The sequence below is a fragment of the Kogia breviceps genome, chromosome 10 (genome assembly GCF_026419965.1).
Source record: "Kogia breviceps isolate mKogBre1 chromosome 10, mKogBre1 haplotype 1, whole genome shotgun sequence".
In the NCBI taxonomy this organism is placed as follows: Eukaryota; Metazoa; Chordata; class Mammalia; order Artiodactyla; family Physeteridae; genus Kogia; species Kogia breviceps.
Window position 1 is genome coordinate 21,724,156 of NC_081319.1, and position 27,104 is coordinate 21,751,259.

The 27,104-nt window shown below is 40.4% G+C and overlaps 1 protein-coding gene across 2 annotated transcripts in view; it reads left to right on the plus strand.

Annotated features, from left to right (window-relative positions):
- TAFA4 (TAFA chemokine like family member 4) overlaps positions 1-27,104 on the plus strand; it is a 176,730-nt gene that overhangs the window by 47,369 nt on the left and 102,257 nt on the right. For both annotated transcript variants that reach the window (XM_059076266.2, XM_067043092.1), the window contains exon 3: positions 1,339-1,454. In XM_059076266.2, the coding sequence (XP_058932249.2) occupies positions 1,339-1,454 (116 nt within the window). The remainder of the gene's footprint in view (positions 1-1,338; positions 1,455-27,104) is intronic.

The window sequence follows — 27,104 nt, forward strand, 5'->3', positions numbered from 1 at the left end:
ACAACCATATCTGTGAACTGAATTGTCTTTGAGCTACTGTTTGGGTATTGTCCATTCATAGGAGGTGAAGTTTATTTTCCCAGATTTATTGAGATGTAATTGACACATAACACTGTGTGTGTTTCAGGTGTACAATGTGTTGATTTAATATGTTCGTCAATTGCAAAATAATTCTCAGCATAGTATCAGCTACCACTTTCCTACTATCACATAGTTACCTTTTTTTTTGGTGGTGAGACCATTTTTCTTAGCAACATTCAAGTATATGATATAGTATTATTAACTGTCATCACCATGCTATACATTAGGTCCCCAAACTTGATAATCATGTAACTGAACTATTTGACCCTTGACTAACATCTACCCATTTCCCTCACCCTCAACCCTTGGTAACCATACTACTTAACCTGTTTCTCTGAGTTTGTCTTTTTTAGATTCCACATGTAAGTGAGATCATACAGTATTTGTCTTTATCTGACTTATTTCACTTAGCAATAATGCCCTCAAGGTCCATGGAAAGTTTTGTATATGGCAAGATTTCCTTTTTTCCCATTGCTGAATAATATTTCATCCTATCTGTCTCATATCTTCTTTATCCATTTATCTGTTGATATCTATATTACGTTGTTTCTGTGTTCACCTGTACTTCCTCATATTCCCATCAAACTTTGAGATTGGATTAATAAACTATTCAGCCAGTCTTCTAGGCAGAGGGCGTTAGTTAGCAGTCAGAGAAACCAGGGGAAATCTCTCGAGCCTGGTCTGAAAATTTCTGTGGTTTCTTTCAGATGAGGAAACCACATATCTTCTATTTGAATCCAGCTCTAAGTATGTCGCTTTTTAAATTTCATGCTATAAAATAGTATATAACCCCCATGTTCTATCAGGGCCACTCAGGCTACACTCTAGGGATTCATAAATAGACTTCTCACCGAGGCATGTAGCTAACTTGGAAAACTTTTACACAGAGAGATCAGTTCAGTGCTTTGTGACCACCTAGAGGGGTGGGATAAGGAGGGTGGGAGGGACACGCAAGAGGGAGGGGATATGGGGATATACGTATGCATATAGCTGATTCACTTTGCTATACAGCAGAAAGTAACACACCATTGTAAAGCAATTATACTCCAATAAAGATGTTAAAAAGAAAAAGGTACGTATTGAAAATTGAGTGAATGCACAGTGCAAATAAGGTTTGATTGGCCTTCAGTTTCCTTGTGGGGGAAGAAGTCCATAGTTGAGCATCTGCCACTGCTTTCCCCACCTTCTCAGGATGGTGTTTGCTGAAAAGCCTTGTGTCACTCAGCCCTCACTAATTGCGTCCTGCTTTCTTTCCAGGATGAGAGTCTGTCCTAGGTCAGTCTTGCTGTCTCACTGGCTCTTTCTGGCCTATGTGTTACTGGTGTGCTGTAAGCTGTTGTCTGCCTCCAGCCAGCACCTCCGGGGGAATGCAGGTAAGCCCTTTAAGCTCGTTACGCACCACTGAGATCAATTAATAAAACCCTTTCAAACGCCGAAGCCCACATTTTATTTTATTATTTTATTTTTAAAAAAATTTTTAAATTAAATTAATTTATTTTTGGCTGTGTTGGGTCTTCGTTGCTGCGCGCGGGCTTTCTCTGGTTGCGGTGAGCAGGGGGATACCCTTCATTGTGATGCGTGGGCTTTTCGTTGTGGTGGGTTCTCTTGTTGCGGAGCACGGGCTCTAGGCGCGTGGGCTTCAGTAGTTGTGGCTCGTGGGCTCAGTAGTTGTGGCTCGCAGGCTGTAGAGCGCAGGCTCATTAGCTGTGGTACACGGGCTTGGTTGCTCGGTGGCATGTGGGATCTTCCCCGACCAGGACTCGAACCCGTGTCCCCTGCATTGGCAGGCGGATCCTTAACCACTGTGCCACCAGGGAAGCCCCCTAAGCCCACATTTTAGACACAGGTAATTGACAAAAGCTTTTGATGGTGTGTAACTAACCAGAGGAAGCAGGAAACACAACAGGGTAAAGCAGTTTAACGGTTTGATGCTTAAAGAGTGTTCTTCCAGACATCTATCTAAAGTGTTCTCCAGGTTTTTCCTTTTTTACCTTCTCTTTTCCTGAGTACACTTCCATTTTTTCAGTGATTTTTCTCAAAGAATCCTGGAAAACCAGCAGCACTTTGTGATTATATACTCCAGCTTCCTTTGAAGGCAGAACATCTTCATTAATAAACTTAAATGAACACTTCCAGGGCTGTAGTGAAGGGAGCTTTCATATAATTTTAAGACCCCTTTAAGAAAAGATGGTGAATGATTGACAAAGAAGAAAGGAAGAAAAGGAAAAAAAAAAGCGGCGGTAACTTTTACACAGGACCTAAAATAGAATGTGTCTGAAGTTTTAGAGAATCATTCTGTTAATTTCTAGTGAGACCCATGGCTGTAGTTGCTTATTTCTAAAGAAAGATGAAAATCATCAGTAAAGTATCTGTGTGTGTATGTTCGTGTGTGTTTCTCATCCCCTTTCCTTGTTACATCTACATTTAAAGTGACACAGACTTGGAAACTCCCCCGAGAATTGGGTTTTCCTGAATAATTCATATTTGTCAGTGGACTTGTTGCCAAGCAATTAATTTGCTGTCTTTGCTTCAGTAATTGGAGGTGTGGCAGTGCCAGGCATGCTTTGACTTTTTAGTGAAAGAGTGAAGCTTGAACCCTAAACTATGTATGCATCAGAATTGTAAAGTCTCTCTCCAAGAAAGTATGTAGAGAAGTTTGTTAGTTATCTTTACCCTCAGATATACAGCAGGTGAAGCTCGCTGCTTAGTTATTCTGATAATTTAAGGTTAAGATTTCATTTTAGGCTTAAGTGTTTTTTAAAATAAAGTTATCTGTTTATTTTTGGCTGCATTGTTTCTTCATTGGTGACACAGGCTTTCTTTAGTTGCAGCAAGCGGGGGCTACTCTTCATTGCGGTGCGCGGGCTTCTCCTTGCAGCGGCTTCTCTTGTGGCAGAGCACGGCCTCTAGGTGCACGGAGTTCAGTAGTTGTGGCCCATGGGCTCAGTAGTTGTGGCTCGCAGCCTCTAGAGCGCAGGCTCAATAGTTGTGGCGCACGGGCTCAGTTGCTCCATGGCATGTGGGATCTTCCCGGACCAGGGCTCGAACCTGCGTCCTCTGCATTGGCAGGCGGATTCTTAACCACTGCGCCACCAGGGAAGTCCTAGGCTTAAGTTTTTAAATTCTCTCGTGACTCAATTGTCCTTAAGCAATAGTTTCAAGAAGACAAGAAAATTAATGATTGAAATTTTAATGAATCAGCAAAAAATCAATACCATTTGGCTGCTGTGAAAGTGCCCAGGGCTCGTTGGTTATTGTGCTGTGTATATTTTGATGAGCTTGCTCTCAAGGAGAGAGCATTTGAAGTCATCAGTCTTATCTTTTTGATACACATCTCGTTTCTTGGGTGCAGGTAGAGAGTCAGGCTAGTAAAGAAGCAAAGCATTTCGGGGTGGGGGGTTATCACCAGCACATTTCCAGATGTCAGAGAGATTATGATGAAAAATGATTAAACTTGGAGGAAACAGGGGACATGAGTGAACCTTCAATTTTTCTTTCTTTTCAATATTCATTTATTAAAAGGCATTATACTTTGGTTTTTTTTTCTTCCAGGTTAGATTACTTATTTTTATCACCCCTCCACACCCAAGATATACACACTGGTTGTCTTTTTTTTTTCTTTAAAAAAATTTTTTTATTTTTTTTAAATTAAAAAAAATTTTTTTAACATCTTTATTGGAGTATAACTGTTTTACAACGTTGTGTTAGTTTTTGCTGTATAACAAAGTGAATCAGCTATACGAATACATATAACCCCATAACTCCTCCCTCTGGCATCTCCCTCCCACCCTCCCTATCCCACCCCTCTAGGTGGTCACAAAGCACGGAGCTGATCTCCCTGTGCTATGCGGCAGCTTCCCACTAGCTATCTGTTTTACATTTGGTAGTGTGTATATGTCCATGCCACTCTCTCACTTCATCACAGCTTACCCTTCCCCCTCCCCATATCCTCAAGTCCATGCTCTAGTAGGTCTGTGTTTATTGGAATATAGTTGATTTACAATGTTGTGTTAGTTTCAGGTGTACAGCAAAGTGAATCTTATACATATACATATATCCACTCTTTTTTTAGATTCTTTTCCCATACAGGCCATTACAGAGTATTGGGTAGAGTTCCCTGTTCTCTACAGCAGGTTATTGCTAGATACCTATTTTTTTTGTTAGTTATCTGTTTTATACATATTAGTGTATATATGTCAGTCCCAGTCTCCCAATTCATCCCACCAGCCCCCCACCCCTCGACATTGTAGTCTTTATGCGAACCTTCACTTTTAAATCTTTGTGGCAATCCTCATTTCATACCATAACCCTTTAAATTTGGAAAACGTGGAACTGTAGGGATAAATCTAAATTAAGATTAGAATTGTGTACACAAGAGATGCAGCGTCTTCCGTATAAGCAGAGACTCTCCTGCAACAGGGAGGGTGGGAAGTCTGAGCGAAGCCTTGGCAAGTTTTGCTCAAGAAATGAATTTTTCATCCTAGAATTTCTAGATGATTTTATTTGGATTCTCAGCCCATTTTTGGTTTCTCTTTGACTTTGGGGGGATTCTTCCTGCTTTCGTTTTTGGAACTTAAGTCCTTCTCACCCCTTATCTTAACAACCATCAAAGCAATCAGGACTGGGTCCTGCCCACAAGGGGCTCTGTTCTCTCACTTTGCAGATTTTGCATTTTTTACAAATCCAGTGTCTTTTGGTGCCATTTTTCCAACAGCATTTGCTCACTTCGTGTCTCTGTGTCACTTTTTGGTGATCTGCGCAATATTTCAAACTTTTCCATTTTTACTCTGTTCGTTGTGGTGATCTGTGATCCGTGATCTTTGATATGACCCTTGCAAAAAGATTAGGGCTCGTTGAAGTTTCAGATGATGGGTAGCATTTAAAGCTATGAAGTATTTTAAAATTAAGGTATGTGTATTGTTTTTTCAGACATAATCCTATTGCATGCTTAATTGACTACAGTATAGTGTAAACATAACTTTTATATGCACTAGGAAACAAAAAAATTCACGTCTTGCTTTATTGCGATATTCATTTTATTGCGCAGGCCTGGAATCAAATTGGCAAAATCCCTGAGGCCTGCCTGTACCCTTTGCATAACCTCAGATGAGGACTCCTGAATCCCACTGTGAAGTCTTATTCCCTCGCGGGTTTCTTAAGCTGTGTCCTTAATGCCTGGAATATAATGGGTGCTAAATGAAAATTTATTAATGGACTGATTTTGCCCATTTGTCACCCTGTGATCAATTACGTAGTTTTCTCCTGGTAGTAAAAATTCCAGAAAATAATAGGCAGGTGTGAAAAGATAGGCTTTTAACTTTTTGTTGACTATTAGGGTTCTCCAGAGAAACAGAACCAACACAACTAGTTTATTATTGATATACGGTATTGGCTCATACAGCTATGGAGGTTGAGAAGTTTCATGATCTGCAGTCTGCAAGCTGGAAACCCAGGAAAACCAATGGTGGTTCAAAGGCCTAAGAGCCAGAGGGGCAATGGTGTAGATTCCAGCCTGAGTCTGAAGGCCTGAGGTCCAGGAGCACAGAGGGCAGGAGATGGTCAATGTCCCAGCTCAACAATCAGGCAAAGAACAAATTCAACCTTCTGCTTTTTTGTTCTATTCAAGTCCTCAAGGGATTGGATAAGGCTCACCCACAATGGGGAGGGCCATTGGCTTCACTCAGCCCCCAGCTTAAATGCTAACCTCTTCCAGAAACACCTTCACAGACACATACAGAAATAATGTTTAAGCAGATATCTGGGTGTCCCCTGGCCCAGTCACACTGTTAATTTCATATAGCCTTCTAGGTACTGTATTATACAGTCATCTATATTTTATATATTTTCTATACTTTTTTAGATTTTATGTATCCACACACCTCTCCTTCTAGAAAAAGGCATGTATATACCAGTATGTGTGTATGCACAGATGTCTCTTTGTGAACCCTGTTTTTTTTTTTTTTTTTTTGTGGTACGCGGACCTCTCACTGTCGTGGCCTCTCCCGTTGCGGAGCACAGGCTCCGGACGCGCAGGCTCAGCGGCCATGGCTCACGGGCCCAGCCGCTCCGCGGCACGTGGGATCTTCCCAGACCAGGGCACGAACCTGCGTCCCCCGCATCGGCAGGCAGGCCCTCAACCACTGCGCCACCAGGGAAGCCCTGCACCCTGTTTTGTACCTTGATTTTTTCCCCCATTTAACAATAAAGTTTAGAGGTCTTTTCATGTGAGTGCGTGCAGATCTATATCACTCTCTGTAACATTGCATGGTCATCTATTGTATGGATGTGCCGTAAGTTATTTGATCACTCCCAATTTTGGTGGACATATAGCTTGTTACCATATTTGTACAAATATATATGTCCTGACTTCAGATGAATTCCTAATAGTGAAATTGCTGAAATAAAATGCATGTAAATGTATGGGAGTAGGCTACTTCCTGTGACACATAGACCAAGTAAATAAATGGCTTCAGTAAAAGAAATTGTATTTCTTGCTCGTGAGTGCTGGGTGGGTAATATGTCAACTGGATGTTCTCCTCTACTGTGGTCTTTTTGGAACCACAGTGGATGGAAGTTCTACTGTTTTCAACCCGTGGCCTTAAAGGTTGTTCTAGAGTGGCCTTCATTCCAGCCAGCTGGAAGGGAAATGGGCATGGAGGATACACCTGGGAGGTGTTGATGAACGGGGTTCGATGCTGACTGCATCCCTTGAATCGTCCTGCCATTGGCTGCAGCTGAGGCCCATGGCCACACCTTGCTGCCTGGGCTGCTGGGAAACATACCCTATAGCTGTGGGCCCAGTTCAAAGAGGAGACAATGATTTTTGGTGAGTATCCTGCAGCCTTTGACACAACGCATTAAGGTTTTAATAGTGCAAGATGCCCTCCCAAACTTCTGGACTTAGTTATACCTACACCAGCGGTAATAGTAAGATAACTTCCTTTTCCCCAGACCCTCATCAACTCTGGGTGCTATCAGGTCTTACTGTTTGGCAAATATGGCAATGAAAACTGCTCTCGGATTGTCTTGTCTTGCAACTCTTTTTGACTAAGGACTCAGCGTGCTGGGGGACTATTTGTGTTTGTGCTTCTTTGCACTATCTTATCCTTTATCTGTTTTTGTCTTGGCTCTATTGATTGTTTACTTGTCGATTTGTGAAAGCTCTTTGAAAATTGAGGACACCGGAGTGCTTTGGCCATCATTTCCTTGTTTCTTCCTGCTTTCCCTTTGCCCACTACTCCCGTTCTAACAAGGCTGCGTATTCCAGCAGGCTGTGTGAGTGAGTGAGTGAGTGAGTGAGTGTGTGTGTGTGTGTATGTGTGAGAGAGAGAGAGAGAGAGAGAGAGAGAGAGAAAGAGAGAGAGATGGACAGAGAGGGAAATGGCGGTGGCAGAGAGGTGTTGTACATTTCTCTGATGACCTTGCAGTGGCCACGTGGAGTTTCTCCCCAGAATTGCGCTCAGCTGGTGACAAAGTCAAGGGTCAGACCTGAGAAACTCTGGTCAGATTTTTGGGTGTATCTGAGACAGCCCGAGAGAGGGAGCAAGTTGCAGAGAGTTAACTGACGAAGCGTCTGTGCGGTGTCCAGAAGGACCCCTGACATCGTCCCAAGAGTTTGTGGTTCATGCTGGCCAGTTAAGGAACTGTGTCCCTAGGAAACCCTAGTTGGAAGTTTTTTGCATGCTTTTAATGGCTCAGATTAGGAGAGTGGCTTGTTGATGGCTGTGTATGAACAAGGAGATATTTTACAATCCTATCTCCACCCATGCCTCTGAGACAGAGAGGGAGGGGAGGAATGTGCGACACCACCCCTTAATTAGGGCAGATCGGATGGGGTATCGTTAGGTTTGGACTGAAGTTTCATTTCAGTTCAAGTGTAAGAAACAAAAACACACCTAATTTTCACAGGATTGGTGGTAGGAATCTTTCTTTAAGGCACATGGCATCGATAATCTTTCACAAGAGTCCAGAGGTAGTATCTTTAAGGAATTAGAAAACACAAAAGGCCACTTTGTTGCTTTTAAAATTCTACCTGACATAATAATTGAGTAGGAGACATGGGCTTCTGTAGCCCCGATCTGTAGGAAAGGTGTGAGAGCCATTTGGTAGGTTAGTTTCTTTTTAAAGGAAGCCAGGGTTAACTCTTATTATTTCTTCAGCTAGCAATTTGTCCTTTTGTTCCCTGTCTCGCCCCTCCGCAGCCCCATATGTAACTTCATTTCCCCACAAGAAGGCAGCATATGTAATGCAGCGGAAAGATGCTGATAGGTTCAGAAACTTGCGAGTCATTTGGAATTAATTGGCTGGTTTCATGATGAGTTTGGCACACAAAACACCCTACATCCTGGAGATTTATCCCTGGGAATATTTGGACACTTCAGAAATTAAAATTTTCCCCTTTGAGAACAGAAGCATAGCTACTTTTCCGTTGTAGCTGAGAGAGTTGGGAACTGGGGTGCTGCTGGTTTACGGGTTCATTTTCATAGTTCCATTTCTCCAGAGAGCTTGAAGTATGACTGGTTTGGGGTGTTTTCATTCCAGTAGATGCCATGGTGCCTAGCTGCTATTTAATATGCTCTGTTTTGGTGTAAAATCTCTCGTTTAATATATTCTATCCAAAGTATTAAGGGCCCAAGAAACTGGAGCACAACTGAGAATGAGGCAGCAAAGCATAGGGGGTCTGGAGTCAAACATAACCCTGGATATGCCACATCCCAGCTGTGTGACCTTATCTAGGTCACTTAACCTCTCTGAATTTGCTTCATTATCTGTAAAAATGAAATGATGTACCTGCCTACTTTATGGGGTTATTGGAATGATTAGCTAAGAAAGTAGGTGAAGGGATTAGTACACAGTAAACGCTCAATAAATGGTAGCTATTTTCATATTTAGAGACATCCAAAATGAAAAGGAGTCTGGAAAATTTCAAGGAATGATTGATGGCTTTGTATGTGTAGGGAGATGTGATCAGTAGCTTAAGGTTTGAAGCTTTATCGTGTACAAGAGAAAAAGGCTTGTTTTTCGATTGTCCTAGAAGCTGACTATAATGAAGAGAATTTCTTTATGAAGACTGGGGTTTCAGCCCAACCTTAAGAAAAAAGAAATTTCTAACAAACAAGGCTTCAAAAGCTGAAAACAGAGTGACCCAAGGATGCTGAGAGCCCTTTTACCTGCTGGCCTTCAGCCAGATCTTCTGTAGAGGGGGCACCTCACTAACTGGGGGCTGGTGTCAAAAATTGTGATGGGTCTGAGATTTCTTGCAAGCTAACAGGATAGCATGTCAGTTTCCTGGATGCTTGCAGAAGACACGAGATCCCTGGGTCAGAAAAGAAGGATTTATTCTCACACTAAGCAGCAGGCATCCAGTTTAGCTTACATTCTCCTTTCATACTTGGGCTGGTTACAAAACCTCTATGGGGCTCAGTCTCTTCTTCTGTAAAGTGGGGATAATAAACAATAAAAGTCATCCTTAAAGAGTTGGAATGAGGAGTCCGTTAATACCGGGAAAGCTCTAAGAATTGTGTTTGCGCAGTAAGTGTTTAATAAATGTTAGTCATCTTTATTGAGAACTGCCTTCTCCTTTTGAGTGAATCCAGTTTTATAGAGATTCTGTAATGTTTAAATTTATGGAAATTTAGGTTTTCTGTTTTCTCTGTTATAAATGATATATGCAGAATATGAATGTTGGGCTGGTGTGCTTTGGTGCCTTGTGCTGTTTTTAACTTCGGTTAAATTGTATGAAGAGTACTCTGACGTTTGGGCTCACATTTCTATCCCCTATAAAGGCTGAATTTTTATAGGAACTCTGCTGATGATTTTGATTGGAATGACTATTTTAGCCCTAATCTTCCTAATAGAAGAAACTTCTATTTCTTTCCAAGCAATACAGATGGTTTTGAAAAATATTTTGTCTGCATTGCCAGAGTTCTGACACTAGGGGGCAGGCAAGGCTTAGAAGAGCTAAATAGCGAGAAGCAGGCCTTTAGCCTGATGCAGCCATTATCTAACAGAAATGGGGGAGTCGCATATGTAATTTAAAATGTTTTATAACCACATTTAAAAAATAAAAAGAAACACGTAGGTTAATTTTAATAATATATTTTATTTAATCTATTACACCCAAATATGATCATTTCAACCTATGGCCCAAGCCACATTCTAAGCACTCAATAGCTACATGCAGCCAGAGGCCAGTGTAATCTGTTTAGTACAGGGTAATGAATTGGGACTTAACATTACTTTCTGAAAGATTAGAATTATGACTTATTTATATTTTCATGGGTTAATCCTAGGGCACAATGTTTTATCTCCCTTTATTTCACTTCATTTCTTTTCATGTTTTTGGTTTTAGTTCTTTTTATTTTATTTTATTTTATTTATTTTTTTTTTTTTGCGGTACGCGGGCCTCTCACTGCTGTGGCCTCTCCCGCTGCGGAGCACAGGCTCCGGATGCGCAGGCCCAGCGGCCACGGCTCACGGGCCCAGCCGCTCCGCGGCACGTGGGATCTTCCCGGACCGGGGCACGAACCCGTGTCCCCTGCATCGGGAGGCGGACTCTCAACCACTGCGCCGCCAGGGAAGCCCTAGTTCTTTTTATTTTTTCCCTAAATGATTGCATTTAAATTCAGGAAACGTGCCAGGTAAGTAGGGTTTGTAGCCCTCATAAAGGGTGGGGAACATGGTTCCATTTCCTAATGAACTTCCCATATGTTCATTCTTTGCAAGATCATATTTTTTAGGGAGAGAGAAATAGCAGGATAATTTGAACATGTGTGTGTTGCTTTGAGTGATGGCTTCAGCCATTAAGACTCTTTAAAATAAATTATTTATTTTTGGCTGCATTGGGTCTTTGCTGTGTGAGGGCTTTCTCTAGTTGCAGTGCGCGGGCTTCTCGTTGCAGTGGCTTCTCTTGTTGAGGAGCACGGGCTTTAGTCGTGTGTGCTTCAGTAGTTGTGGCACACAGGCTCTAGAGCACAGGCTCAGTAGTTGTGGCTTGTGGGCTCTGGAGTGCAGGCTCAGTAGTTGTGGCTCACGGGCTCTAGAGCGCAGGCTCAGTAGTTGTGGTGCATGGGCTTAGTCGCTCTGTGGCATGTGGGATCTTCCTGGACCAGGGCTTGAACCTGTCTCCCTTGCATTGGCAGGCAGATTCTTAACCACTGCACCACCAGGGAAGCCCAGCCATTAAGTCATAAAGTTATTCCCTGGAAGCTTACTTTGACCCATAATCGGAGTTTATCCACTGGAGTGAAATCCAGTGATACAGTTTTAATATGGTTTCTTCCATAACTTTACATCTTCCTGCCCTGCCCCCAATGAATGGTTACTTCTTTAACTGTATGGGTATATTTTTATGTAGGCAATTCCACAGGAGTAACCTCTGTTTTATAAACAAGAAAAAGATTTTGGAGCGGGAGAAAAGCCTGTGTTTTGGTAGTGAAGAGGGCATCTATGTGATGATGCTTCCTTGATTCTCTATCTGGAGAGTTTTCCACTAAAAAACATGGAGGCCCTACCATATCTACGTTATATTTGAATCTTGCAAGGTGGAGCCTAGTCAACTATATTATTTAATAGTTGCCTGGTGAGTATCAGAACCACTGATTCAGAAGAACGAAAAATCAGGTTTGACTCAAGCTCTTGTTAAGCTACGGTTTGATTCCGGTGGTGATGAGTCTCCGTTTCATTCTCACTACATGTTGCCAGGCTGAGCAGAGGTGTGTTTTCTCCCTCTAAGGGTGACCTCTGTATCCACCTCTTTGGAAGGACTGTGAAAACGCTTGGTCATTTTGCACTGGCAGGGCTGTTCCTGGATGCTAAAATCTTGTAGTGTGAGGGATTCCATTGACCTCCCTTGGACCCTACATTATTTTTCTCTAGTTCCATCTTGATAGGCTCGTCTTATTCTCCATGTTTCATAAGAAGGGAAAGGAACAGATTACGTGAGGTGTTAATATTTGACTTCTCATCTCCTCGCCTGCAAGTTCAAGTCCCAGTGCCACCGTCCAGGTCAGCTTTGCAAAATATCTGACAAATGAGTGTGCTTCACATTCTTTTTCGTGGGGAGGAAGGGTTGTTTCACTGACAGGAGAGTAAAGAATTTCAGTTCCTTAAATGAGCTTGTGAGCCACCCTATGTGGCGGAGCAGACTTTTTCTCCTGCCCCTTTTTGTGTCTTTGAGGCAGAAGAGGCAACCCACGGCCTTGGAAGAGTTCTCTGGGTAGTTAGGAAAAAGATTCTCCTTACCCTTGAGAAGAAAGTTCCTCTTTCTTCTTTCAAGCCATGCAGTTGAACTTAACTAAACAAAGCCTACAATTTGGGCTTTAAAAAGCAAGGGGTCAGTGTATCATCTGTCAGCATTATCTGAGGAAATAAGAATCTTTCGTCCCATGTAAGGAAAATAAAATCATTTGGTAAGAAGAGTCAGGAGGGGTAAAGATGACATGGGAAGGAAAAAGAGGTTTTGTGTCTTTCTAGGTGTAGCTTGGATGCTTGAAATATTTTGGCCCATATGGTGGTCTCAGAATAGCACAAGTAATATTAATATTAATATTAATTAATATTAATATTATTGAAGGGATATTCAAAAATCCATTAAAACAGATTAATTCACTCTGAGGAGACTGTGTGTTCAACAGTTAAAAACTTTTCCACTCCTTATGCCATGTGCCATCAATGCATATGTTTTAGGGAATGTCTGAAATCAGATAAGAACTAAAACCCAGTTGAACAGGCTAGGAGGGCCTGAAGGTGGGAGCATCTCCGACTGTGCTCTTTTTTCCTGTTTCTTATCTGTTGTGGAGAGTCAGAAAGGGAAACAGGAGACAACTTGGTTACAGGAAAAAAATAATATGGGCACAGAATGAAATAAATGAATAAATCCACCAGCAGGTCATGTTTCTGTAGTTTGTCACTGACTTTGCACAGCTACCTGCTGAAGGGCTGGAAATTAATACCAGCAATCCAGGGAGGGGATGGGGGACTTGAACAGCTTGAACTTGGCACAGAGTTAAGGTGTGTGTCTTCTTCCCCCAAACCAAACACCGTGGTACGCTTTGCTATTGGGGATGCGTTTGCAAGGCATTGTGGAAGTCATTTTTTGCAAGAGGAGCATTGAGAGTCTGATTGGATTTGAGCCATAGAAGTGAACTTGTTGCAGTTTTCTCTGCCTGTCCCCCTCCACCGATGTCCTGCAGTCATTAGCAGACTTCCAAACTGTCGACCAGTGGAGGCCAGCGACTTTTAATGGGGGATATTCTTTGTATTTGAGCTTTTGCTGGTCAATCTTATTTGATAGGAAATGATGACTGTATGTAAAGCAAGAAAGCAACGATCAACAATGTTTTTCTAGTTAGTGGACGTCTAGAAATTTGAAACATTCACACTCAGCATCTTGGTTGCCAGGTGTGTGAGTGTGTGTGTGTGTGAGTGTGTGTGTGTGTGTGTGTGTGTGTTCCAGAAGAAAAATTATGGAGTTTGATCTCTCCAGGTGGGACCAAAAAGGTTATTAGCCTGTCTCTTCTACTGTATGTTGTGCCGAACTTGACTTTGTTTTCCAGTGTGCTGACTTGGTGACTCTTGGGTGTGTGACACGTCGGAACCTGGATTGTTTCTCTAAGTCACTGAAACCTTAAATTGAACCCTATTAATTTTAGAATTTGTGATGATCCTGAAATGATAGGGTTGACAATTACCCCCGTGCCATCTACGAAAGGAGATTTGCTAAGCAAATAAATAGTGTAAATATGTTTGCCTGGGAGCTTTGAAGTTATCTTGAAAAATTGTCAGGTGCTTTGGAAGCATTCATTTAACATGAACTAAAAATGCTTGTGCCTTGGCTCTGTGAAGTCCTAGCTATGTGAGTTATTGAATAACAGTTATTCAATCTCTCTGAGACTTTTGCTCAGTTTACTTTTTCCTGGAAATGGGTGTAACAGCACCCTCTATCTCAAAGTGTTTTCGTGAGGTTTAAATAAAATAGTTCAGAGGAAAAGTGGAGGATTACATTGGGAACTTAATGCATTATTTTGATTTTGTTTTTTTTAAACAGCTTTACTGAGGTGTAATTGACATACAGTAAACTTTGCATATTTGTAAGTGTACAGTTTGGTAAGTTTTAACATATATAATGTATATATGTGTGTGTGTGTGTGTGTGTGTATATATATATATATATATACACACACACACACCCATGAAAACCATCTCCATGATCAAAATAATGAATATACCCATCACCCCTGAAAGTTCTCTTGTGCCCCTTTCTAATCATTCCCTCTTGCCCCTACCTCCACCGTTGCCAGGCAACTACTGATCTTTTTGCCATTATAGATGAGTTTGTATTTTCTGGAATCGTGTTTAAGTAAAATAATACAGGATGTATTCTTTTTTTGTTTGATTTCTTTCTGCATAGTTGCTTTATGGTTTATCCGTGGTGTCCTGGGCATCAGTAGCTCATTTCTTTTAATTGTGGAATAGTAGCCCATCCTATGTCACACACTGTGTATCCATTCACCTGTTGATGGACATTTGGGGGTGTTCCCAGTTTTGACTATTACACGTAGAGGTGTTATGAACATTTCTTACAAGTGCTTATATGAACATATGCTTTCATTTCTCTTAAGGAAGTACCTAGGGAACAAAATGCCTGGTTCATATAGTAGACGTATGATTGACTTTTCAAGAGAAACTGTCCAACGGTTTTCCAATGTGGTTGTACCAGCTCACACTCCCACCAACAGAGTAGGAGAGTCTTAGTTCCTTCACATTCCTGTCAGCACTTGGTATGATCTGTATTTTTAATTTTAGCCCTTTCCCTAGGTGAGTAGTAATATCACATGGTGGTTTTAATTTGTATTTCCCTACTGACTAATGATGTTGTACATCTTACCATTTGCTTATCTGTACAGCTGTGAAGTGTCTAGTCACATCATTTGCCCATTTTTTAAAAAGTTGGATTGTTTTCTTAATATTGAATTTTGAGAGTTCTTTATATATTCTCAATATAATTTCTTCATCAGAGAAATGAATTGCAAATATTTTCTCCCAGTCTCTTCATTCTCATAACAGTGTCTTTTGAAAAGCAGATTTTTTTTTTTGATGAAGTCCCACTTAACAGTTTGTTCTTTCATGTACCATACTTTTGGTGTCTTTTTGCCTCTAATCTAAGGTCACAAAGCTTGTTTTCTGTGAAATGTTTTAATTTTAGTCTTTACATTTAGGTCTGTGATTCATTTTGAGTTAATTTGTGTATATGATGTACTTTATTTATTTACATTTATTTTTAAAATTTATTTTTTATATTGTATGGCTGCATCTGGTGGCAGGCCTTTTTTTTTAAAGAAACCAAAAGGCAAGTAGTTTATATAATAAACATATATATCATTTTGTATAAGCTTGGGTATAGTGGTAGCATAGTTAGATTACAAATAGAATCACTGTGAATGCACTAGTTATAAATAGAGACCAATAAAAATATGTTGGTTTAGGACTTAAAATGCCACAGTGACGCAACTTTCCAAAACGTTTAACTCTCTATTTGCATCATGGCTGTATTCCTGCAAAATTCAATGTATATTAAAAACATGATAAAGGAAAAAAAAACAACAAAAAACTGTGGATGAATTTATGTGTAAAATGTAGCCAGGCTTTGGGCCCAGGATAATCAAGATTCTTCACCAACATGAATGCCCACCAAAACATTTGTAGATTGTATGGGACACAGGACAATAGTTCATTCGGTGAGACTGCCCTATGCACTGCAACATGTCTAATGTCCCAGCCCCTTATTCCACCCTCCCAATCATTGTGGCAACAGAATACCCTTTCTCCTACAAATTTCCAAAGCACCTGTGGGGCAGTACTAGTCTACCATCTTTGAGCTGGCCCAGTGCTGTTGGAGAGATGGGGCCAGATTGAGTTCTCACTTCACTCTAGCTCTGTGTTTATATGGATTGATCATGTCCATTTAAAAGGCTTAGTATACAGTTGGCATTTTCTTTCAACATTTGAAATACACAAAACTTTCATTCCAAAATTCCATTCCTAGGACTTTGTCTTTTCATTCACTCAAGCAATTCTATATACAAACAATGGATAGAAGGATATATATAACCCTTAAGAGCAAATGCCTTTGAGTGAAGAGTTGGGAGATTGGGGTATGAAGCGGGGACTTTGTACTTTCTGTTTTTAAAAAATTTTTATTTATTTTTTATACAGTAGGTTCTTATTAGTCATCCATTTTATACACATCACTGTATACATGTCAACCCCAATCTCCCAATTCATCACACCCCCACCCCCACCCCCACTGCTTTCCCCCCTTGGTGTCCATACGTTTGTTCTTTACATCTGGGTCTCAACTTCTGCCCTGTAAACCAGCTCATCTGTACCATTTTTCTAGGTTCCACATATATGCGTTAATATGCGATATTTGTCTTTCTCTTTCTGACTTACTTCACTCTGTAGGAGAGTCTCTAGATCCATCCATGTCTCAACAAATGACCCAGTTTCGTTCCTTTTTATGGCTGAGTAATATTCCATTGTATATATGTACCACATCTTCTTTATCCATTTGTCTGTCGATGGGCATTTAGGTTGCTTCCATGATCTGGTTATTGTAAATAGTGCTGCAATGAACATTGGGGTGCATGTGTCTTTTTGAATTATGGTTTTCTCTGGGTATATGCCCAGTAGTGGGATTGCTGGATCATATGGTAATTCTATTTTTAGTTTTTAAGGAACCTCCATAGTGTTTTCCATAGTGGCTGTATCAATTTATATTCCCACCAACAGTGCAAGAGGGTTCCCTTTTCTCCACACCCTGTCCAGCATTTGTTGTTTGTAGATTTTCTAATGATGCCCATTCTAACTGGTGTGAGGTGATACCTCATTATAGTTTTGATTTGCATTTCTCTAATAATTAGTGATGTTGAGCAGCTTTTCATGTGCTTTTTGGCCATCTGTATGTCTTCTTTGGAGAGATGTCTATTTAGGTCTTCTGCCCATTTTTGGATTGGGTTGTTTGTTTTTATAATATTGAGCTGCATGAGCTGTTTATATATTTTGGAGATTAATCCTTTGTCGATTCGTTTGCAAATATTTTCTCCCATTCTGAGGGTTGTCTTTTGGTCTTGCTTATGGTTTCCTTTGCTGTGCAAAAGCTTTGAAGTTTCATTAGGTCCCATTTTTTTTTTTTTTTCATTTCCATTACTCTAGGAGGTGGATCAAAAACGCTCTTGCTGTGATTTATGTCAAAGAGTGTTTTTCCTATGTTTTCCTCTAAGAGTTTTATAGTGTCCAGTCTTACATTTAGGTCTCTATTCCATTTTGAGTTTATTTTTGTGGATGGTGTTGGGGAGTGTTCTAATTTCATTCTTTTACATGTAGCTGTCCAGTTTTCCCAGCACCACTTATTGAAGAGACTTGTCTTTTCTCCATTATATATCTTTGCCTCCTTTGTCATAGATTAGTTGACCATAGGTGCGTGGGTTTATCTCTGGGCTTTCTATTTGTTGCATTGATCTGTGTTTCTGTTTTTGTGCCAGTACCGTATTGTGTTGATTCCTGTAGCTTTGTAGTATAGTCTGAAATCAGGGAGTCTGATTCCTCCAGCTCCGTCTTTTTCCCTCAAGACTGCTTTAGCTATTCGGGGTCTTTTGTGTCTCCATACAAATTTTAAGATTTTTTTGTTCCAGTTCTGTAAAAACTGCCATTGGTAATTTGATAGAGATTGCATTGAATCTGTAGATGGCTTTGGGTAGTATAGTCATTTTCACAATATTGATTCTTCCAACCCAAGAACATGGTATATCTCTCCATCTGTTGGTATCATCTTTAATTTCTTTCATCAGTGTCTTATAGTTTTCTGCATACAGGTCTTTTGTCTCCCTAGGTATTTTATTCTTTTGTTGTAATGGTAAATGGGAGTGTTCCTTTAATTTCTCTCTCAGATTTTTCATCGTTAGTGTATAGGAATGCAAGAAATTTCTGTGCATTAATTTTGTATCCTGCAATTTTACCAAATTCATTGATTAGCTCTAGTAGTTTTCTAGTGGCATCTTTAGGATTCTCTATGTATAGTATCATGTTATCTGCAGTAACAGTTTTACTTCTTCATTTCCAATTTGTATTCTTTTTATTTCTTTTTCTTCTCTGATTGCCATGGCTAGGACTTCCAAAACTATGTTGAATGATAGTGGTGAGAGTGGACATCCTTGTCTTGTTCCTGATCTTAGAGGAAATGCTTTCAGTTTTTCACCATTGAGAATGAAGTTTGCTGTGGGTTTTGTCATATATGGCCTTTATTATGTTAAGGTAGGTTGCCTCTATGCCCACTTTCTGGAGAGTGTTTTATAATAAATGGATGTTGAATTTTGTCAAAAGCTTTTTCTGCATTTATTGAGATGATTATATGGTTTTTCTCCTTCAGTTTGTAAATATGGTGGATCACATTGATTGATTTGTGAATATTGAAGAATCCTTGCATCCCTGGGATAAATCCTACTTGATCATGGTGTATGATCCTTTTAATGTGTTGTTGGATTCTGTTTGCTAGTATTTTGTTGAGGATTTTTGCATCTATATTCATCAGTGATATTGGTCTGTAGTTTTCTTTTTTTGTAGTGTCTTTGTGTAGTTTTGGTATCAGGGTGATGGTGGCCTCTTAAAATGAGTTTCGGTGTGTTCCTTCCTCTGCAGTTTTTTGGAAGAGCTTGAGAAGGATGGGTATTAGCTCTTCTCTAAATGTTTGATAGAATTCACCTGTGAAGCATCTGGTCCTGGACTTTAGTTTGTTGGAAGATTTTTTTTTTTTTTTTTTTTTTTTTTCAGTACATGCGCCTCTCACTGTTGTGGCCTCACCCGTTGCGGAGCACAGGCTCCGGACATGCAGGCTCAGCAGCCATGGCTCACAGGCCTAGCCGCTCCTCGGCATGTGGAATCTTCCCGGACCGGGGCACGAACCCATGTCCCCTTCATCGGCAGGCGGACTCTTCAACCACTGCGCCACCAGGGAAGCCCTTGTTGGAAGATTTTTAATCACAGTTTCAATTTCATTACTTGTGATTGGCCTGTTCATATTTTCTGTTTCTTCCTGGTTCAGTCTTGGAAGATTATACCTTTGTAAGAATTTGTCCATTTCTTCTGGTTGTCCATTTTATTGCCATAGAGTTGCTTGTAGTAGTCTCTTAGGATGCTTTGTGTTTCTGTGGTGTCTGTTGTAACTTCTCCTTTTTCGCTTCTAATTTTATTGATTTGAGTCCTCTCCCTCTTTTTCTTGATGAGTCTGGCTAATGGTTTATCAATTTTGTTTATCTTCTCAAAGAACCAGCTTTTAGTTTTATTGATCTCTGCTATTGTTTTCTTTGTTTCTATTTCATTTATTTCTACTCTGATCGTTATGATTTCTTTCCTTTTGCTAACTTTGAGTTTTGTTTCTTCTTCTTTCTCTAGTTCCTTTAGGTGTAAGGTTAGATTGTTTATTTGAGATTTTTCTTGTTTCTTGAGGTAGACTTGTATAGCTATAAACTTCCCTCTTAGAAGTGCTTTTGCTGCATCCCATAGGTTTTGGATCATTGTGTTTTCATTGTCTTTTGTCTCTAGGTATTTTTTGATTTCTTCATTGATCTCTTGGTTATTTAGTAACGTATTGTTTGGCCTCCATGTGTTTGTGTTTTTTACATTCTTTTTTCCTGTAATTCATTTCTAATTTCATAGCGTTGTGCTCAGAAAAGATGCTTGATATGATTTCAATTGTCTTAAATTTACTGAGGCTTGATTTGTGACCCAAGATGTGATCTATCCTGGAGAATGTTCCATGTGCACTTCAGGAGAAAGTGTAATCTGCTGTTTTTGGATAGAATGTCCTGTAAATATCAATTAAATCTACCTGGTCTATTGTGTCATTTAAAGCTTGTGTTTCCTTATGTATTTTCATTTTGGATGATCTGTCCATTGGTGTAAGTGGGGTGTTAAAGTCCCCCACTATTACTGTGTTACTATCGATTTCCTCTTTTATAGCTGTTAGCAGTTGCCTTATGTATTGTGGTGCTCCTATGTCGGGTGCATATAGTTTTGTAATTGTTATATCTTCTTCTTGGATCGATCCCTTGATCATTATGTAGTGTCCTTCCTTGTCTCTTGTAGCATTCTTTATTTTAAAGTCTATTTTATCTGATATGAGTATTGCTACTCCAGCTTTCTTTTGATTTCCATTTGCATGGAATATCTTTTTCCATCCCCTCACTTTCAGTCTGTATGTGTCCCTAGGTCTGAAGTGGGTCTCTTGTAGACAGCATATATATGGGTCTTCTTTTTGTATCCATTCAGCGTTCCTGTGTCTTTTGGTTGGAGCATTTAATCCTTTCACGTTTAAGGTAATTATCGATATGTATGATCCTATGACCATTTTCTTAATTGTTTTGGGTTTGTTTTTGTAGGTCCTTTTCTCTTCTTGTGTTTCCCACTTAGAGAAGTTCCTTTAGCATTTGTTGTAGAGCTGGTTTGGTGGTGCTGAATTCTCTCAGCTTTTGCTTGTCTGTAAAGTTTTTGATTTCTCCATCGAATGTGAATGAGATCCTTGCTGGGTAGAGTAATCTTGGTTGTATTTTCTTCCCTTTCATCACTTTAAGTATATAATGCCACTCCCTTCTAGCTTGTAGAGTTTCTGCTGAGAAATCAGCTGTTAACCTTATGGAGTTCCCTTGTATATTATTTGTCCGTTTTTCCTTGCTGCTTTCAATAATTTTTCTTTGTCTTTAATTTTTGCCAATTTGATTACTATGTGTCTCAGCATGTTTCTCCTTGGGTTTATCCTGTATGGGACTCTCTGTGCTTCCTGGACTTGGCTGGCTATTTCCATTCCCATGTTAGGGAAGTTTTCGACTATAATCTCTTCAAATATTTTCTCTGGTCCTTTCTCTCTCTCTTCTCCTTCTAGGACCCGTATACTGCAAAAGCTGTTGTGTTTAATGTTGTCCCAGAGGTCTCTTAGCCTGTCTTCATTTCTTTTCGTTCTTTTTTCTTTATTCTGTTCTGCAGCAGTGAATTCCACCATTCTGTCTTCCAGGTCACTTATCTGTTCTTTTACCTCAGTTTTTCTGCTATTGATTCCTTCTAGTGTAGTTTTCATTTCAGTTATTGTATTGTTCATCTCTGTTTGTTTGTTCTTTAATTCTTTTAGGTCTTTGTTAAACATTTTTTGCATCTTCTCTATCTTTGCCTCCATTCTTTATCTGAGGTTCTGGATCATCTTCACTATCATTATTCTGAATTCTTTTTCTGGAAGGTTTCCTATCTCCACTTCATTTAGTTGTTTTTCTGAGGTTTTATCTTGTTCCTTCAACTGGTACATAGCCTTCTGCCTTTTCATTTTGTCTATCTTTCTGTGAATGCCATTTTTGTTCCACAGGCTGCAGGATTGTAGTTCTTCTTGCTTCTGCTGCCTGCCCTGTCTATATGATGTACTTTAGTGCAGTTTGTGTAGGTAAGAAAATACTGCTCATTATAAATTCTCCCTGTTACCTAGGTGAAGTTGCTGAGAGTACTCAAAAATAATAAAATCATAGATTTATTTTTCAACAACTTAGGCATTTTAATGAGCCAGACTGTTAGTCCCACACTAATTAGTGTGAACTAGTGAGTTTAAATAAAGATGTGCAGTAATTTAGACAATACAGCACTTCAGATAAGAATATTTGAAACACAGCGTGTTTCTGAAGCTCTAAACAGTTGAGAGGACCATCATCGTGGAAGCCAGGAGACCAGCTCTTCCTTCAGACTTGGGCAATAACCAGTTGTATAGACCATGACGACTTGTTTAATCTCTTGGCGTCCATTTCTACAGCTGTCATACCCAGAAGTTAGATGAGTTTTTATGTTCACAGTGTGCAGCTCTGCCCACTAGGGGTGGGCAGATTCTTACGGATCTTTATATTTGTCTTGCCACCAAAAATTGACTAGATTGGTTAGATGTCCTCAGCTGTGGATAGCTCATTTTTCAAGGATGTGTTGATGGCATCTGATGAAGAAAACAGAAATAGACTTTAAAGGGCTTTGACTTCCTGTTAACGCTGTGTCAGGTCTACATTTTCGTAATCAAGGAGTACAGCAGTGCAACCACTATCTGATTGGAAATACAAACTTTATTCTTACTAGTAAAATGTAGTCTTACTCATTTTAGATGGGAAAACCTGTATCTCAATGATCTTCTAAGAGTCTTTCAAGCTTTGAGATGTAATGAGGCTCTGAGGTCCTAGTTGATCAGCATTTGTGGCTGGGGTTTTTAGCATCGCTGAGATGCCAGTTTGTTCTGATGGTTCCAGTCCCAGGTTAGTAAATGTCTCGCCTCTCCTTGCTGGCCCCTGACAGTGTTCCTCAGTCTGCTCCATCCACACTGCTGATGGCTCAGAAGGTGGCATGGGTGGTTAGTATGGTGATGTATATCACTATTAGAGTATATTCATAGCTCGGGCTGAAGGGTAGAGTTAGAACCTCTCTCTGTGAATATCCTATAACATGTGCTAGCTTGGAACCCCTCAGGAACATGTTTAAAAAACAGGTTAATTAGGGTGAAATGACACATCCTTGTAGGGACGGTCGTGTGATCTATATGTTGCATTCTGCTTATTTTTACTAACAGTTACATGTCTTTACACACACACACAGACACATCCTACGTGGTATTTACAAATTGCTTAGAGTATTTTAACTGATTTCCTTTGCCATCCTATGAGTTTTATTTTATGCATTTACAGTATTTGTTGTGAGAGGAAATTTGTAGACTCACCATGGCACAAAAAAGGTGAGGAATTGCTGTGAGCGTTTCCAGCTGCATCTTAGCCTACCTGCCCTCCACAAGTCCCCTAAGTCGGTAAAGGTTGCTGGTAGCAAAGGCATCTCACGGCTTCATCAGAGAACTCTTTGCCTACAAGGAAGTGATTTGATGGTCATGTGGGAAGCTGCTCTATCCTGACATCAGGTATCCACAAAGATGAGCTTCAGGCCAGCAGGGAAAGGGAATAGCAGGAGGCAGAAGTGGAATAAATTGCATCATATTGTGATGTTGGGACATGAAGCTTCTATGTGACTGATTCGGGGGCCATCAGTAAAGTTGTCATTGTAGGACTTCCGCCCCATCAGGTGTCCAGTATTGAATCTCCATTCCTGACACTTGTGTCAATCTGCGTTTCCAGCAGGTGGGAATCAGATGACAGGTCTCAGATGGCTTGGTTTTTCTGGTCAGTCCTTGTGCCCTTTTCTCTTTGAGCAGAGAGGAGCAAGTAAGTGCTTGAACATCTCCAGGGCTGTGGGATTTTCTCAGAGGCTGTGGAGCTGGGCTCCAGGGAGATGGGCACGCTCTCCTCCATGGCAAGTTCCAGCAGCGTGTCCTACTCTCTGCAGGCATCCTGCGGGACAGCCAGCTCTTTCAGCACTTTCCCTGCATAGGTGTACACATCTTTTGTGGCCTTTATCATTGGGTGTGAGCATGATTTGTGTCAGTCTCCCTTTCAAGGTAAGCGTTCCTACAGGGTAGGCAGAGGTATCTTATTTTTGTTTCTGAAGGTACCTGGCACACTATGATTAAAAAAAAAATTAACAGAGTGAGTGAATATTGAATATCATAGGATATTTTCTCTCCTAAGGTAAAATTTCCCAGGGTCTATCATCTCAGCTTTTCAGGGTACAAGTGGGAGAGAGTTGCACGAGTCAGTTCCTGAGAGTGAATGAAGAACAAACCAAGATTCCAGTTGCTGTGGAATATTCCATCGTGAATGTCCATCACAGATGAATTTCTTCACTCTCTTTGTAACGAACGGTTTAGATCGCTCCTGCTCTCCACTATCCCCAAACAAAACCAAAACAAACAACAAGAAAAGTGCACTCCTGATAACCCATGTAAATGTCTCTGTATGGACCTGTTCAGGGATTTGGGGGATATACGGATAGGTGGGAGGGATGATTGGGTTGCCAGGGAAGGGAGTGCATACTTAACATTACAAAATAGTAACAGATGGCCGGCCACAGTGACCTCTCTCCTAAATAGTCCCAGAAGCTGTGTGTGAGATGTCCTCTTTGAAAGGAAAGAATTTGAAGGCAAAGATTTTAGAAGATAATATCCATGCTTTGCTTGATCAATTTCATAGGGGTCCCAGCCCACTGATGAGCATATGTGATTAGCATTCTGGGTTAGGGACCTAAGTACTACGTAAGTGCTCGTGGACTTAAACTATTCTTTACAGCCATAGGATTCAAGCATTCTACATACATAATAGGCATTCAATTTTAAATTCATAGTATTGTAAGAAAATTTGGTGCTAGGAATACTTAAAAAGTGGGTATTGGCCCCTTGAGAATGAAATATTAGATTCTCCTTTTGTCAGTTACAAGTGTTCACAGTGGTTGGTGAGCTCTTGGCAAAGCTGTGTGATGGGCCCTCTTGGTGCAGCTTTCTCTGCTCGGCTGCAATGCAATTCGAGGTTGATGAATGGTTTGGAAGTTCTCTGCCTAAATTATTTCCATTATTTCCCAAGTCTCAATCCATTAACCAACTTGGTCAAAAGGCCAAGAAGAGAAATGGCATTCTCGAAATATTATTGGCATTTTGCGGTGAATGCTAACTACTGTATATTTATAGCCGATTAAGTTTTGCTCTCTCTATTTTATTATGGATGATGACAGGGATTTTGAGACTGAGTTCTGTGAAATAATAAAAAGAACCAGCAAGGTCATTTTCTACCGGACCAAAGGTAAAATTTGCAGCAGGAAGACATGAATGAAGAAACAGGTTGAGTTAAACATCTCAGGGAGGAGGGAGGGATTCAAGATATTCAGAAATAAAGAGAATCAAACAGATACCAAATAGACACCTGCAATGAAATGTGAATGTTACCAGTTATTTATTGCCAGTGATTTATTTTTTTCCCACCAAAAATTTGATTAAGTTATGGTCTGAAGCAGAGCTCTCAACATGGCGGCCCACAGGTAAATTAGGCCCACAGATGTGTTTTGTTTGGCTCAGATAATGTCTAAAAAGTGTTTTAAAAATTGGTTGCATTGTTTGAAAGTCACAGGATTTCACATATAAATCCAGATTTGGGACAACACTGGGTTTTTCTTTCTGCTTTGTAACAATTTGCTGTAGATGACTGCTGGCCGCTCCCAGCAGTCATCTTTGTCACCTGTTTCCCTCATTTATGTTGACCCCCTTGACCCTGAAATATAAGCAGTTGAGTTTGAGAGCCTTGACTCACATGTTTCCAAATGAAGGTAAAAATAACTAGAAGATTTTATTTCAGGTTTCATGCATCTTTGTTATTTTATAGCACAGTGGTTAAGAGTTTGGGCTCCGGAATCAAAATTGCGTGGAAACAAGTGCTGGTTTCTTCCAGTTTAGCTGTGTGACCTTAAAAAGTCTACTTAACCTCTCTGAACACTAGTTTTCTCATTTAAATTGGACAGCAGCTGTATCTGCCTCCTAAGGTTGCTGTGAGGATTCCACTGGCATCTGTGTGGGTGCGTATCCATTAAATACTCACACGCACACGCACACACAAATACCACTTAGAATAGTGCCCTGTTCATGCTCACTCATCAAATATTTAGAAACAGTATTTAAAAAGACAGTTTGGTTGAAAAAGAAAATTTAATTGGTAAATAAAAGAATAATTCCTTTTCCATTTCTCATCAGCTGAAAAAGGCAAAAAGTGTAATATTTTTTGGCTTCATGTGATGTTTCTTAAAATTTGCAGGTATGCTAGGTTGATACTGTTTTTAACTCCATTCTAACTTAACTACAAAAAGAAATCGTCAAAGCTGATGGACATTATCCTGCTCTTGATGTCCTCCCAAGCAGTGAGACTTGAGGGGCTGGTACGAGTAGCAAGGATGCCAAAGCGTTTTCACAAAGCAGTTTGCTCCTAAGCGCGAGCCTTGTTCCTTACACGTGAATCAGATGGCTTTCAGTGACGGCTTCCACGCTCCACCTGAGGAGGTGGAGATAATGCCAGGCTGAGGTGTAAAGTGAGCAGGATGTGACAGTCCACAGGGGAAGGAGAGCAGGATCGCTCTCAGAGATAGCATCTCACGGTGGTGTTTGATAAGTAGATGGAGAATCAGAAATCAGATTTAAATTACTGAATGATGGAATGAGATGGAGATAACTTGGCCTGCTTTAGTCGTTAGGTCCTCTCTTGACTAGAATCAGAGCGTAATACGTTGTATTTCTTCAGCTAATATGGCTTTTCCCCACCTCCTCCTTATTTTAAAAGATGATGTTGGCTTCCAAAGCTATTTAGCTCTAAAACTAAGTGCACTTCTGAGTGGTTTTTTTCCTCTGGAGCTCTAAAACTCAAGGAAGATTAATAACATTTAACGGGGCTTCCCTGGTGGCGCAGTGGTTGAGAGTCCGCCCGCCGATGCTGGGGACACGGGTTCGTGCCCCAGTCCGGGAAGATCCCACGTGCCGCGGAGCGGCTGGGCCCGTGAGCCATGGCCGCTGAGCCTGCGCGTCCGGAGCCTGTGCTCCGCAACGGGAGAGGCCACAGCAGTGAGAGGCCCGCGTACCGCAAAAAAAAGAAACCAAACATTTAACTATAGTATGTATATATGTGTGTTTATATATGCACTACATATATGTATATGAATTTACATTTCTCTTCTACATAATGTGTTTTTTAGGTAATGATAAATTAGTAAAGCAATCATAGTATGTAAAAGCCATTTTTAATTTCAATGATTTGAAATTGTTTTAATGGCAGTTAAGAGCATTATATAATGATGAATGGTATGGTGATGAAAGGTTTACATCCATGGGTTCTAATTAGCTAACATCTACCATCATTTCCTGTTTATCCTCCTTTCAAATGAGTTCCATACCTTAGGGAACAGGCATTGGGTTTCCATCCTTCCACCTGCGTGCGTATGCATAAGGTACTTATTGAATAAACAGGCCTGATCTTCCTTTATTAAGAGGGACTTTGTCCTTTAGCTGTGCTGTGGTACTTAACAGTTGTGCCACGAGTATACCT